Below are 15,543 nucleotides of genomic sequence, written 5' to 3'. Positions count from 1 at the left end.
AGTGACTTACCCAAGGTCACAGAGCAGACAAATGGCAGAGCCGAGATTAGAATCCAAGTCCTTTTGACTTCCGGCCCCGGGCTCTATCCACTAGGCAACACTGCATCTCTGCATCTTATGCAAGCATAGATGAAAATAGGGGATCGGATCTGATGGTGTAATTGTAGGAATTCATTTTATCCATAGGAATATCTGATCCCTAATCCAAGGCAAAACCAATAGTATTGCTTTCTTACCACAGAACCAAAGAATGGAGAGATTGCTGAACTTCAGATGGGTGGCAATATGGAGCACCCCCACCTCCAACCCAGGCATCCCACCCATCTCCGGAGACCCCAGGAAAGAACTAGACAAGACCCCAGGACGATCAGAGAAGGTAAGCAAGGGTTAGTACAGTTAGAGGTTATTTTCCTGGGCACTCTACCCTTCTTTCTCCAAATACAGGTCATCACAGTAGTATTGACATCCCTAGGTAGTAATAATAATGATAATAATAATGACAACAATAATAATGGTGTTTGTTAAACTATTACTTGGTGCCAGGCACTGTTCTAAGTGCTGGGATAGATACAAGCTGGTCAGGTTTGACACAGTCTCTGTCCCACATTGGACTCCCACTTTTAATCCCCATTTTTTATGGCTGAGGTAACTGTGGCACAGAGACGTTAAGTGACGCCCAAGGTGACACAGCAGACATGTGACAGAGGAGGAATTAGAACCCAGGTCCTTCTGGCTCCCAGGCCCTTGCTCTATCCACTAGGCCATGATGTCCTCACTACAAAGCATGTCTCAGGAGATAGAGTATGAACCTGGAAGTCCGAAAAACCTGGGTTCTAGACCTGGCTCTGCCACATATCTGCTGTGTCACCTTGGGAAATTCTCTTAACTTCTCTGGGCCTCAGGTATCTCATCTGTAAAAAATGAGGATTAAAAGTGGGAGTCCAGTGTGGGACAGGGATTGTGTCTGACCTGATTAACTTGTATCTCCCCAGGGCTTAGAAAAGTGCTTGGTACATAGTAAGCGCTTAATAAGTACTATTATTATTATTATTAATCTAGGGGTGGCTCAGTGACCTCCACTCCTGAACACACAGCAAAGAGTGTAATTTTGTGTACTGAGTACTCTCCTGCCATGGATTCTTGAAATATGCAATATTTATAATTTAAAAAGTTTTGGGCCCTGGTGTCCAAAAGAAATAAGGCAAAGGGCCTCATGCAAATTAGACTGTAGAACACTAATGAATTTGATAAACACCTACATCACCTCATTTTTGTTGGGTTTCCCCTGGAATATGTTGCTGTGGGGAATTTAGAGTGGGTGGTTGCACTCTAGAGTGGAGACAGAGGAGGGCATGTGAAGACATGAGAATGAGATGGAAAATCTCCCACAGTCTGGCCTCATTTAGCAGGCTACTACTAACGACCATCTTCAAAATATATTTAGTGGCCATTTAAAATGCATACTCAGCTTGGGGATATTTGTAAAGAAAAGTTAAAGATGACCCACAAAATGCTAAAGGTGGAAAGACAGGGAGACTAAGAGGAAAATAAACTGAGGAACATGTAAACAAATAAGCAAGTACTCCTCCCTCCTCCCTAGTCCAACAGCTTAAAGTTCTAGATTTTATGAAGTTGCACTCCTCTTTCATATCCTCTGACTCTATGGGAATAGGAGGGTAATTGTTCTTCCTCTCTAGACTGTAAACTCACTGTAGGCAGAGAATGTGTCTGTTGTATGCTTCACACACTACTGTGCTCTGCACACAGTAAGCACTCAATGAATATGACACATTCCCATTTCTTTAGCTGGACGGCTATATTATCTCTAGGAATACCAATATGTGTAAAATAAACTTAGAAAAAAATGTTGAGTAACAAGTTAACTCTGTTTACAAGCCCAATAAACCGATGTGGGTACTGCTTTCATTGTGGAGGTGTGGGGTTTTCCCTGCCCTGCTAACATACCCTCATTGTGCTTGAGTCATGTGGCCTAGTGGAAGGAGCATAGGACTGTGAGTCAGAAGGTCCTGGGTTCTAATCCTAATCCATTTGTCAGCTTTGTGACCTTGGACAAGTCCCTTCACTCTTCTGTGCCTCAGTTCCCTCATCTGTAAAATGGGGATTGAGTCCGTGAGCCCCACACGGGACAGGGAGTGTGTCCAACTTGAATTGCTTGTATCCACCCCAGCGCTTAGTACAGTGCTTGGCATATAGTAAGTGCTTTACAAATGCCATCATTGTCATTATTCTTCTGGCTTTATACCAAGCGGAAATGTTGTTCTCCCAGTCTGATATTCAACTGACCTGTCCCTTAGGTCATAATAATATGGCATTGGATTTCTCTAAGTCCAGCATTTTTCAGAGCAGTAATAATGATTGTGTTTTTTTAATGGTATTTGTTAAGTGCTTACTAGATGCCAACCACCGTACTAAGCACTAGGGTAGATACAAATTAATCAGGTTGGACAAAACCCTTGTCTCACCTGGGGCTCAGAGTCTTAATCATCACTTTACAGATGAGGTAACTGAGGCCCGGAGAAGTTAAATGACTTGCCAACTGAGGCCCAGAGAGGCTAAGTGACTTGCCCATGATCACGCAGCAAAGTGGAGTAGCAAAGTGGAGAAGCCAGTATTAGAACATATGTACCTCTGACTCCTAGGCCCAAGCCCTTTCCACTAGGCAACACTACTTCTCTCTTTGTTAAGTGTTTACTATGTGCCAAGCATTGTACTAAGTGCTGGGGCAGATACGAGATAATCAGGTGGAACACAGTCTCTGGTCCCACATTAGGTTCACAGTCTAAGATGAAGGGATGAAATCATTTTAACCTGATATTTTTAATTTGGTGATCAGGTTGTCCCACGTGGGGCTCACAATCTTAATCCCCATTTTACAGATGAGGTAACTGAGGCACAGAGAAGTTAAGTGACTTGCCCAAAGTCACACAGCTGACGATTGATGGAGTCGGGATTTGAACCCATGACCTCTGACTCCAAAGCCCGGGCTCTTTCTGCTGAGCCATGCTGCTTCCTTGGGAATGAGGCTGGCCTAAGGCCTCAGAGGCTCAGGAAATCTGGCCCGAAGGGCCTCCAGTCATATCACTCTTTCCCAGACTTTCCAGTCTAGCCAGCATAATGGGCCCCCTTGTTCCAAACAAAGTTCACATCTCACAGTCTAACACCTGATAAAGCAAGACGGTCCTTCAGTTTCCTCAGGAGCCCTCCATTTTAGTAAATGTAAAGCACCCTGAGCTTTGGATTTGGAGATTAAATAATGAGTCACTTTTTAGCAGAATTGGGAAGGTTAAAAAAGGACAGGATTACCCTTCGGTACCCTCTAAAGAGACATTTTCTAGTGGCTGCTTCTGGTTGTTTGGGATTTTCCAAGGAAACGAAAGGAGAAAAATTGGAACTCCTTTAAGATTTTACTCCATCTGGGCCATGTTAGATGTTAGCTTCTAGGTGGCAGCTTGTAGGGCTTCTGGCACTGTTTTTGTTTTGCCGTTGCTCGGGTCTCCTGCCTGCATAAGTCACTCAGTGTGGGAGCTGTCTTGGGGCCTGACAGGGTCTCACAGCCTTGTCTGCATGAGGAAGGCTATGTCCTATCCCAGTCTTAGGCTAACCATTAGGGTAATGCTAATCTCTCTGGTAATCTAATTGGGCCATGTACATGAATCTTATCTACGCCACTTAAGTTAACTATGTTAACCCGTCAACAATGCATTTGTGTTTTATTAAGCTGTATTTTTTATGTGGAAGCTGATTAATAAATTATTAGGGACAAAGCAAGGGTTGTCATGGGATCGGTTGGCTCGGAGGGGCGTCGACTGGGCCGTTTTACCAAAAGTCAGGGGAATTACTGAGAAAAGAGATTTGTAATTCTAGCCTTCTCCAAGAAGGTGGAGAAAATTTCTGTCCTATTTTTTCCAAGTTTTGTCCAACCTTAGCAGCAGAGTTTCCAGTGAAGTAACAAGGCTCTAGAAGATGTCACAGAATAATCAAATCCCTGGGCCAGCAAAGAGGGCAGGGAATGGTTCGCATGTAGTGGTAGCTGCCAGAAACTATAATCCATCTTTCTGCCAGATCCAGAGCAGGTTGCAATATGGAGAGGGTCCTGCAGTTGGCTGACCCAGGACACCCCAAATTTGTGACCTTCCCCCTTCCTTCCTGGGGACTCTGAGAGTAGGGAAGGGACAGGTGGGAAGGCGTTAAAGTCCCCATGCATTCTGGAAATGACTTTTGGCAAGCCCTAGGATTCTGTGGCACTCAATGAATGAGGGCTCCAGTTGTCCAGTGGACGTGGAAGAATTCAAAATGAATGAAAGCGATTAGCAGGGTGGATGTGGTAGGGGCTGACTAATAATAATGATGATGGCATTTATTCAGCACTTACTATATGCAAAACACTGTTCTAAGCACTGGGAAGGTTACAAGGTGATCAGGTTGCCCCACAGTGGGCTCACAGTCTTCATCCCCATTTTACTGATGAGGTAACTGAGGCACAGAGAAGTTAATGACTTGCCCAACATCACATAGCTGACAGTTGGCGGAGCTGGGATTTGAACCCATGACCTCTGACTCCAAAGCCCGTGCTCTTTCCACTGAGCCACTCTCAGCTTAGATGGGACAGTTCCCAATCTGGTATCATCTTTTTTTTTTTTTGTAGCCTAGGAGAAACTGCGCAAGACTGGGGATCAGAAAACTGAGGTTCTTATCCCAGTTCTGCCACTGGTCTGCTGTAAGATTCTGGACAAAACACTTAACCTCTCTGACTTTGCAATTCCACAGCCATAAAATGGGCACAAGATAGATGGCAAACCCAAGTGGGACAGGAACTGCACCTGATCTCATGATCTCATAACCAGTCAACCTACGCATCAAACAAAAACTCCTCACTCTCGGCTTCAAGGCTCTCTATCCCCTCGCCCCCTCCTACCTCACCTCCCTTCTCTCCTTCTCCAGCCCAGCCCACACCCTCCGCTCCTCTGCTGCTAATCTCCTCACCGTGCCTCGTTCTCGCCTGTCCCGCCATCGACCCCCGGCCCACGTCCTCCCCCCGGCCTGGAATGCTCTCCCTCCACACATCTGCCAAGCTAGCTCTCTTCCTCCCTTCAAAGCCCTACAGAGAGCTCACCTCCTCCAGGAAGCCTTCCCAGACTGAGCCCCCTTTTTCTTCTCCTCCTCCCCATCCCCCCCACCCTACCTCCTTCCCCTCCCCACAGCACCTGTATATATTTTTGTACGGATTTATTACTCTATTTTACTTGTACATATTTACTATTCTATTTATTTTGTCAATGATGTGTATCTAGCTTTATTTCTATTTATTCTGATGACTTGACACCTGTCCACATGTTTTGTTTTGTCGTCTGTTTTCTTCTTCTAGACTGTGAGCCCGTTGTTGGGTAGGGACCGTCTCTATATGTTGCCAACTTGTACTTCCCAAGTGCTTAGTACAGTGCTCTGCACACAGTAAGCGCTCAATAAATACAATTGAATGAATGAATGAATAATCTTGTATCTGCCCCAGCCCTTAGCTTAAAGCAAGTGCTTAATAAATGCCGTAATTGATTATAATTACAGCTGTCGTGGTATGTCACCCTAATCAAGGGGATACAGAGCCAAAGTCAAGCCCTTTAGCTATTGGGGTGTTTGGGAAGCGTCACCCAGGGAAGAAATAAGAGCCATGGTTGATCTTCTACCGTACGTAGAGGTTCAGACACCAGAGCCACTCTGCCACCTCAGCTCTGGATTCCAGCAGGAGGATCTTCTAGACTGTGAGCCAGGTGGTGGGGAGGGATTGTCTCTATCTGTTGCCAAATGGTATTTTCCAAGCACTTATTACAGTGCTCTGCACACAGTAAGTGCTCAATAAATATGATTGAATGAATGTAAAAACTGTGAGCTAAATGCAACAGCACTGCTCAAGACGGCGTGCACTGTGGAATGCCCCTATTGGCTACCTACCAACTCTGCCAACCATCTTGAGTTGTGTCTGAGCAGGGAGGGATGAAACAACCAAGACCAATCTGCAGGACGTTGCAGGGCCCACCTGCCATAGCAGGCTTCCTGGGGTGCCAGGGAATCATGAAGAGCAGCGTGGCTTAGTGGATAAAGCACACACCTGGGAGTCAGAAGGACCTGGGTTCTAATTCTGGCTCTGCCACGTGTCTGCTGTGTGACCTAGGGCAAGCCCCTTCACTTCTCTGAGCCTCAGTTCCCTCATCTGTAAAATGGGGATTAAGAATGTGAGTCCCTTGTGGGACAGGAACTGTGTCCAACCTGATTAATGTGTATTTACCCCAGTGGTTAGAACAGTGCCTGGCACCTAGTAAGTGCTTAACAAGTAACATAATTATAATTATTATTACTGTTACGGGCATCTGAAGGCATTTCTCCCTCCTTCAGCTCAGCCACTCTCCAACGCTATTTGTGGGAAGACTTCTGAGTGGAGATAGTGGGAAACGCATTGAGAAAAGGTTTTGTTTTACATCTCCTGGCTCCCCTCCTTGGTAGGCTCATAAATTTCTCTGGCTCAGGTCCTTTCTGAAACCGAAGTAGAGATGAGCGAAAAAAGATCCCCCTTCCTGCTTCTCCTAAACCACAATATTCCATGATCTTTCAAGTAGATGATACACACAAGGCAAGGAAAAATAAAATTAATACCCAGCAGCACAATCAGGAAGACACAGATTGCTTTTAGCCAAGGCAGCTGCCAAATTCTCAGCCAGAGGGAAGTGTGGTCAGGCTGCTTGGGAAGACTCTCTAGGTGGTTCTCCCATACATAATAATAATGGTGGTATTTGTTAAGCCTTTACTAGGTGCCAAGCACTGTTCTAAGCACTGGGGTAGATACAAGGTAATCAGATTGTCCCACGTGGGGCTCACAGTCTTAATCCCCATTTTACAGATGAGGGAACTGAGGCACAGAGAAGTTAAGTGACTTGCCCAAGGCCACAAAGCAGACAAGTGGCGGAGTAGGGATTAGAACCCACGACCTCTGTCTCCCAAGGCCGGGCTCTTTCCACTGAGCCACACTGCTTCTCATGATGGCTGATGGAGGCTCAGCAGCCCGTTGTTGGGTAGGGACTGTCTCTATATGTTGCCAACTTGTACTTCCCAAGCGCTTAGTACAGTGCTCTGCACACAGTAAGTGCTCAATAAATACGATTGAATGAATGATTGAATGACTGACCACTTCTTTTTGTAGTGCCAAGGACCACCCTTACCCTTGTCCCAGAGCAAAATAAGTGGTACGTGCTTACCAAGCACTGAAGTAGATACAAGATAATCAGGTTGGACCCAGTCCCTATCCCACATGGGGCTCAGACTCTTCACCCCCATTTTAAAGGTGAGGTAACTGAGACCCAAGGAAGTGAAGTGACTTGCCTAAGGTCACATAGCAGACAAGTGGCAGAGCCAGGATTAGAGCTTGGGTCCTTCTGATCCCGGGCTCTTTCCACTAGGCCATGCTGCTTCCCTTTCTTTCTCTCTCTGCCCCTTAAACATGAACTGGTACACAATTCCTCTTGATAGGCTTTACTGGGCTAATTTTTGCTTTTTCTTCAGGAATTGTGTGAGGCATGGAAAGAGCAAGCTAGCTAACGTCCCATCTCTTTGTCTAAATGAACACAGAGAGGCAGGGGGACGGCAGGAGGGGAGCCAAGGAGGACAAATGGGCCCATTCGCCTGATTAGATCTGTGCTACTCCCCTTCCCCCAAACACCAGCGTTCAACTGTGTGCCTTAGGATACGTATCTGCCAGAAATTCATTTTGTTATCTAATTTGTCTGAGATCTAAGCTTCCTGTGGAGGTCTGAGATCAAAGCCTCTGATTTCATGTGATGTTGGCTCTGACACATAATGTGTGCTGACTTAGTTCTGTCTATAAACTCGCAGTGGGAGACTGCCAGCCTTCCTTGGCCCCTTTACATAGTGAACTTTCATTTTGGGTGGGAAGTCTGATAGGTACATTGCTGATTGGAGCCTCCATGTGAATCATTCATGGACAGGTTTTTATTTATTTTCTGGTCTGCGAAGAGAAACCATCCCTGTGCTCATCATTTTAGAAAGGGCTGCCCTCAAAGTGAAGAAGACATCTTTCATAAATAAGATTGCTGATGACATCTCCTCCAAGTTGGGATAATAGTGCTTCCTGGGAATTGAACATGAATAGCTCATGTGATTCTTCCTATTTAAAATATTGTTGGCTTTAGGGAGTGAGAAACCTATAGCATGCTTGTTTTAGGATTTTGCTTCTGATATTTTCCTCTTTCTGTCTTTCTACTATTAGTAGATCCCACACAGCAGGGGGCTAAGCAAAGAACTTGTTTTTCTTCTTGTAGTGTCAGGGGACAGTAAGATCATAACAGTTTTGTGAAGTTATGCTGAAAGTCTGGGGTTGGTATAGGGTAAAGCACTTGGGTTTGCTCAATACAGTTACATTTTGACTTTCAGATAGAGTCAAGAAAGGAAAGAAAATAGAATCCCCTGGATAATCCTTATATTGCCTATTGCAGACTTCTCAAGTGATAACAATCTGTGTCTTTTATGTTGTTTTTATGGTTGCATTTGTTTCATCTGCCTCCATCCTATTCTTCGTTTGGGAGCCCCTTGGGGGTCAGAGATGGAGTCTAATTCTCACCCTTGTATTTTTTTTTTCCATCACTACAGTCCATTGCACAGAGTAGACTCTTAATAGTAATAATAATAATTCTGGTTTTTGGTAAGCGTTTACTATGTGCCAGACACTGTGCCATGCACTGGGGTGGCTATAAGCAAATCAGATTGGACACAGTCCGTGTCCCACGTGGGGCTCCTAGTCTCAACCCCCATTTTACAGATGAGGTAACCGAAGTACAGAGAAGTGAAGTGACTTCCCCAAGGTCACACAGCAGGCAAGTGGCAGAGCCTGGATTAGACTCTCAGGCCCGTGCTCTACCCACTATGCCATGCTGCATCCCAGCTCCACCACTTGTCAGCTGTGTGACTGCTCTGCACATAGTAAGCGCTCAATAAATACGATTGATTGATTGATTTGGGCAAGTCACTTCACTTCTCTGGGCCTCAGTGACCTCATTGGTAAAATGGGGATTAAGACTGTGAGCCCCATGTGGGACAACCTGATCACCTTGTATCCCCCCACGCTTAGAACAGTACATTGCATATAGTAAGCATTTAACAAATGCAATTATTATTTTTATTATTATTGTTATTCTCTAATTCCTTGATTATTGTGATTCTCCTGCCAGCCTCCATTCCCCCTGCACCCATCTCTCCTTCAAACAGACTCAAATCAAGGTCAAATCTCCTCCAAAAGGCCTTTCCCAACTGAGTCCTCTTTTTCCCCAGCACTCTCTGCTTTTTGCCCCACTCCCAGCCCTGTAGCACTTATGTCCATATCTATAAATTGTTCATTTATATTAATGTCTGTCTCCCCATCTAGACTCTACACTTGTTGTGCAAGCAGCATGGCTCAGTGGAAAGAGCCCGGGCTTGGGAGTCAGAGGTCATGGGTTCTAATCCTGGCTCTACCACTTGTCAGCTGTATGACTTTGGGCAAGTCACTTCACTTCTCTGTGCCTCAGTTCCCTCATCTGTAAAATGGGGATTAACGCTGTGAGCCCCATGTGGGACAACCCGATTACCTTGTATCCCCCCCAGCGCTTATAGCAGTGCTTGGCACATAGTAAACGCTTAACAAATGCCATCATTATTATCATTATTATTGTTGTGGGCAGGGGACGTTTATACCAACTCTATTATACTGTACTTCCCCAACAACTTAGTATAGTGCTCTGTAAATGGTAAGCCCTCAATAAATACCACTGATGGATTGAGTGGTGTTCTCTCCAACTTAATCCAACTCGATCCAGTTCTCTCCAACTGTAATTAAATCTGAAAGTACCTTGCACTTCTGACCTTCTGCCTCCAGCTGGACCCAAAGACACAGGTAGACATATTAGGTAGGTAAGAGGAAAAGCATGCGTCACAGTCTTAAATCATTATAAACAAGAGAAAAAGAAGCAAAAGATAAAATGGAAAAGTAAGTTAATGCATTGTTTCAAATTCATTAAAACTAGACTGGGAATGTGGGGAAGATATGTGAAATGTGAATATGTGAATAATAATAATAATAATTATGGAATTTGTAAAGCACTTACTATGTGCCAAGCATTGTTCTAAGCGCTGGGGTAGATACAGGGTAATCAGTTGTCCCACGTGGGGCTCACACTTTTAATCCCCATTTTACAGCTGAGGTAACTGAGGCAGAGAGAAGTTAAGTGACTTACCCAAGGTCACACAGAAGACAAGTGGCAGAGTCAGGATTAGAACCCACGTCCTCTGACTCCCAAGCCCATGCTCTGTCCACTAAACCACGCTGCTTCTCTGAAGCTACTGTAGAAACCCCTACAGGGAAGTGGTGGTGTTTGTGCAGAATGCAGAGGGAATGCAGAGAAGCAGCATGGCTCAGTGGAAAGAGGCTGGGCTTTGGAGTCAGAGGTCATGAGTTCAAATCCTGGCTCTGCCACTTGTCAGCTGTGTGACTTTGGGCAAGTCACTTAACTTCTCTCTGCCTCAGTTGCCTCATCTGTAAAATGGGGATTAAGGCTGTGAGCCCACCATGGGACAACCTGATCACCTTGTAACCTTCCCAGCGCTTAGAACAGTGCTTTGCACATAGTAAGCACTTAGTAAATGCCATCATCATTATTACTATTATTGTTATTATTATTACTAAATATACAATGGGGACAGTCAAAATCAATCTTCTTCCCTTCATCATCAATCGTATTTATTGAGCACTTACTATGTGCAGAGCACTGTACTAAGCGCTTGGGAAGTACAAATTGGCAACATATAGAGACAGTCCCTACCCAACAGTGGGCTCACGGTCTAAAAGGGGGAGACAGAGAACAAAACCAAACATACTAACAAAATAAAATAAATAGAATAGATATGTACAAATAAAATAAATAAATGAATAAATAGAGTAAAAAATATGTACAAACATATATACATATATACAGCATATATACATATATACACTATACATATATTCCCTTGCTCCCATTCTTCCACAGATATGGAAATGAAGACCACTGTTGGCAAGCGGGATCAATTTTGCCAACCAACTGTGAATGGAGGATCAAGAGAGACGTCCAACTGTGTTGTCCATGAGAGAGCGGGCAAAAGAAAAACAGGCCCTCCAGCCATGGAGGATCTAGCTCCGGGACATGGCTATGGACCCATTCCCACCTTGCATCCTCTGGCCCCCCAGGGCGGCGGTGAGCTCGGGGATTGGCGGGATGCCCGAGAGCGATCGTTTGGTTACGACCTGGAAAACATGGCACAGAAAGACCTGCTCCTGCTGCTGCATCCAAACTTTAGTCAAGACAGGAGTCAGAGGTCAGGGGGCACGTCAAATAGCGAGGTCTGCCATCACCGGGACCAGCTATGTTGTCAGGTGGACACAAAGGCCGTCCAGCACAGCTCACTGCCAGCTGGACCTATTTTGGAACAGCTCTGAGATGCTCTTTCTGCTGCGGGAGCCAGAGGGAGAAGGACAGGCTAGTGACAATAGCCGGCAAAGGAATGCCAGGATTCCTGACTTCCTTTTCCAGCTTTTCCAAGAGGAGTTCTGGCTAAATCAATCAATCATTTGTATTTATTGAGCGCTTACTGTGTGCAGAGCACTGTACTAAGCGCTTGGGAAGTACAAGTTGGCAACATATAACAAGTTGGCTAAAAAGCATCACCCTTGCGTGCCTTCCATCACTTCCATCCTTGGACGTTTAACTCCCTCAAGACTGTAACCTCATCGTGGGCAGGGAATGTGTCTGTTTATTGTTCTATCGTATTATTGTTCTATCGTAATCTGTCAAGCACTTAGTAGAGTTCTCTGCACACAGTTAGCCCAATAAATACGATTAAATGAGGGAATTTAATGCATAATGAAATCTGATGTACTACCTATTCATACGGTTGGATGTTGCTGATTAGCTTCTTTAATTAATGACTGCCCTAAGACTTTGGCACAGATGGGAAAGGTTCCTCATGAAGAGGTCCGCCTGGTCATTATTACCGTGCCGAGGTTACAGTGGACTCTCAGGGCAGCCCGTAGGAATGTTTGAAGGACAGGAGAAGACCCCATCTTTGGTCTGCCGGAGCTTACTTTACCCACCCCGAGGCTGTTTCCTGTTTTTGCGCAGGCTGATTTTATTTCACAGTTAAAATTTAATCATTATCGTCAGCCCAGAGCGGTGCAGAAGTATCAGGTTTGCACCTTGTGAGTATTTGAGTGTGGAAATTGATATTCTCGGGAGCTTTGGAGAGGGTTTGGGGGAGGGGGAAGGGGAAGAGACTGCAAAGCTTGAGAGGGAATCGGTCACAGACAAAGGTGATTTCCCATTGGTTATTTCTGAGGAAGTTGGTTACAAGCGTGAGAAAACTACATGGAGTTTTGGAAAGGCAGAGAGGCTGACAGGATAGTGGACAAAGATTGGAGCTTTAACTTCAATGCTTTATTTCCCGAGTGCCTAGTCAATCAATCAATCAATCAATCGTATTTATTGAGCGCTTACTGTGTACAGAGCACTGTACTAAGCGCTTGGGAAGTGCAAGTTGGCAACATATAGAGACGGTCCCTACCCAACAGTAGGCTCACAGTCTAGAAGGGGGAGACAGAGAACAAAACAAAACATATTAACAAAATAAAATAAATAGAATAGATATGTACGAGTAAAATAAATAAATAAATAGAGTAATAAATACGTACAAACATATATACATATATACAGGTGCTGTGGGGAAGGGAAGGAGGTAATGCCCTATATGTTTTAGACACTTAGTAAATTCTGTAGAAGACAATAGTGATTGAGGGGTTCTGATCTAGGGTCAATTTCTCACTCCAACCTCTTTGTGATTATTTAGTTTTCCCCTCTCTTGATCTCATTATGCATTTTGAGGGAAACAGTACCTTCCATACCAGACACAATGATCAGGATTGACAAAAGATTGATTCTCCAGCCCTGGGAGCTGAACAGTACAACCCAGTTTATCCCACCTCAGCCTCAGTTCCGCAACCTTGCAGCTTCCCAGCTTCACAAACAGGCTGACAAATTTCTCCATGCCAGCCAATTCTTCCAGAGACAGCTATCTTCCTCTTTAGTAGTAATAATAGTAGTTATGGTATTTGTTAAGAGCTTTCTATGTGCGAAGCACTGTTCTAAGTGCTGGGATAGAGACAAAGTAATCAGGTTGTCCCACGTGGGGCTTACAGTCTTAATCCCCATTTTACAGGTGAGGGAACTGAGGCACAGAAAAGTTAAGTGATTTGCCCAAGGTCAGACAGCAGACAAATAGCGGAGCCAGGATTAGAACCCACATCCCCTGACTCCCAAGCCCATCCTCTTTCCACTTCTTTACATCCCCCATTGTCTGTAAACTCCTTGTGGGCAGGGATCATGTTTACCAGCTCTATTATACTATACTTTCCCACGCATTTAGTTCAGTGCTCTGAAAATAGTAAGTACTCAATAAATACCAATAACTGATTGATTGATTGATTTATCAAGACCACACTGTATCCACCCAGACTAACATTATGGATGAGATGAAGATCATTTTCATGGGAAATGTTAAAAAGACAAACTGCAATGTGGGCCATATTATTTTTACTGAGAATTAGTCTATGACTCTTCACAATATACACAAATCAAAGACTTCATCAACAGAGAAGCAGCATGGCTTAGAGACTGGAGAACAGGCTTGGAATTCAGAAGGACCTGGGTTCTAATCCCGGTTCTGCCACTTGTCTGCTGTGTGACCTTGGGCAAGACACTTCACTTCTCTGTGCCTCTATTCCCTCATCTGTAAAATGAGGATTCAATACCAGTCCTCCCTCCTCTAAGGGATTGTGTCCAACCTGATTATCTACCCCAGTACTTAAAACAGTGCCTTGCATAAAGTAGACACTTAACAAATACCATTAAATAAAATACAGAAATACGTGTTGGCCCGTCACAGTGTTTTTTCATAAGGTCCCTTCCTGAAATTCGCAAACACTCAGGAGTCATTTTTCCCCACCCTGGTTCTCCCAAAGGCATGGACTTTGACATGGCGGAAGGATCATAAATTCAATCGTATTTATTGAGCGCTTACTGCATGCAGAGCACTGTACTAAATGCTTATGATAAAGAAGTGAGCATCTTGATTCCTGTCCCACACCACCTGAAGGATTTGTTCATTTTAAGAAGTCGGTTCCACACGGGAACAGACCGTATGTGAAAATATGTCATTACTCTATGTGAAAATATATGCAAATGCTATGCAAAAACATGATCTGAGGGGTGCATGTAAATCATATGCAAATATTACACAACTACAAAATCACACACATCCAAAGGTTTTAATTAATGTTTTAATTAAAAATTCATACATTCATTCCATATTTTCTTTAGTGGATATATCATATCTTAGGTGACTGTTGCAAGAAATATAAGCAGAAGGAATTGTGCTGTGGTGAGTCGCAGAGCGGGTGGTTTTAGTTCGCTCTAAAGAACAGTGATCGATGAAAAGATCCTCTGAAAAGGAGTCAGGTTTACTGAAAGTAATTTGCATGTGGGGAAGGTTAAGCTGGAGTAGTTTAGTTTTAGAAAAATGCCAAGAATGTAAGAGCTGACATGTTGGATGATGATGATGGTATTTGTTAAGCACTTAGTATGTGCCAAGCACTGTTCTAAGCACTGATGAGACAACTGGTCCTTTTACTGTCTCTAGCAGTGATGACACCAGTGATGATTGCCTTCTGAACATATATTCTCACGATTACAGATGTTCTAGCTGACGTTTCCAACTTCTCCCTATAATAATATGTCATTGACCTATTGTCCATGAATCTGTGTAAATTATTGTTGAGTTTCTTAATGATGTACTAACAGTTTTCTTCTGGCATCCCTAGCTTCATCTCTGAATAATCCATTGCGGACCTAACATCCAAGAATTATTTAGGCCTCTTATCGAACCTATTGATGTTTGCTCCTTGCACAGCTTTCTGTGGTGACAAGAGCCCCGTACTGAGAACCAATAAGAGTTTGAAGCAATAAACCATAGTCGTTCTCCATTATCAGCTTCTGGAGTTTCCATATCTTTGTATCTCTTTGGTACAGAGGTTTACCAAGGTTTTTGAATAATGATGATAATAATAAAATTGTGGTTTTTATGAAGCACTTACTATGTATCATGCACTTTAATAAGTGCTGGTGTAGATGTAAGCAGATTGGGTTGGACACAGTCCCTGTTCCAAGTGGGGCCCAGAGTTTCAATCTCCATTTTACAGATGAGGTAACTGAGGTCCAGAGAAGTGAAGTGATTGCCCAAGGTCACATGGTAGACAACAGGTAGGGCCAGGATTTGAACCCATGATCGTCTGAATCCCATCCCAGGTTCATAGTCTATCCACTATGCCATGCTGTGTCTCACTGCGCCATGCTACTTCTGCATTCTGAACACTGGAAGCAAGAAAAATGAATCGTTTTTTCT

The 15,543-nt window shown here is 44.1% G+C and overlaps 1 protein-coding gene across 1 annotated transcript in view; it reads left to right on the top strand.

The window, feature by feature from the left end:
- The window catches only part of PKHD1 (PKHD1 ciliary IPT domain containing fibrocystin/polyductin), a 388,392-nt gene extending 376,544 nt beyond the window's left edge, over positions 1 to 11,848 (top strand). The window contains exons 65-66 of the mRNA XM_038772975.1: positions 242 to 376; positions 11,085 to 11,848. Of these exons, the coding sequence (XP_038628903.1) occupies positions 242 to 376; positions 11,085 to 11,530 (581 nt within the window). The 3' untranslated portion in view covers positions 11,531 to 11,848. The remainder of the gene's footprint in view (positions 1 to 241; positions 377 to 11,084) is intronic.
- Positions 11,849 to 15,543: the final 3,695 nt, after the last annotated feature.

Source organism: Tachyglossus aculeatus, chromosome X1 (genome assembly GCF_015852505.1).
Source record: "Tachyglossus aculeatus isolate mTacAcu1 chromosome X1, mTacAcu1.pri, whole genome shotgun sequence".
Classification (NCBI taxonomy): domain Eukaryota; kingdom Metazoa; phylum Chordata; class Mammalia; order Monotremata; family Tachyglossidae; genus Tachyglossus; species Tachyglossus aculeatus.
Note: the sequence above shows the minus strand (reverse complement) of the source record. Positions and strands in the feature narration are given on the sequence as shown.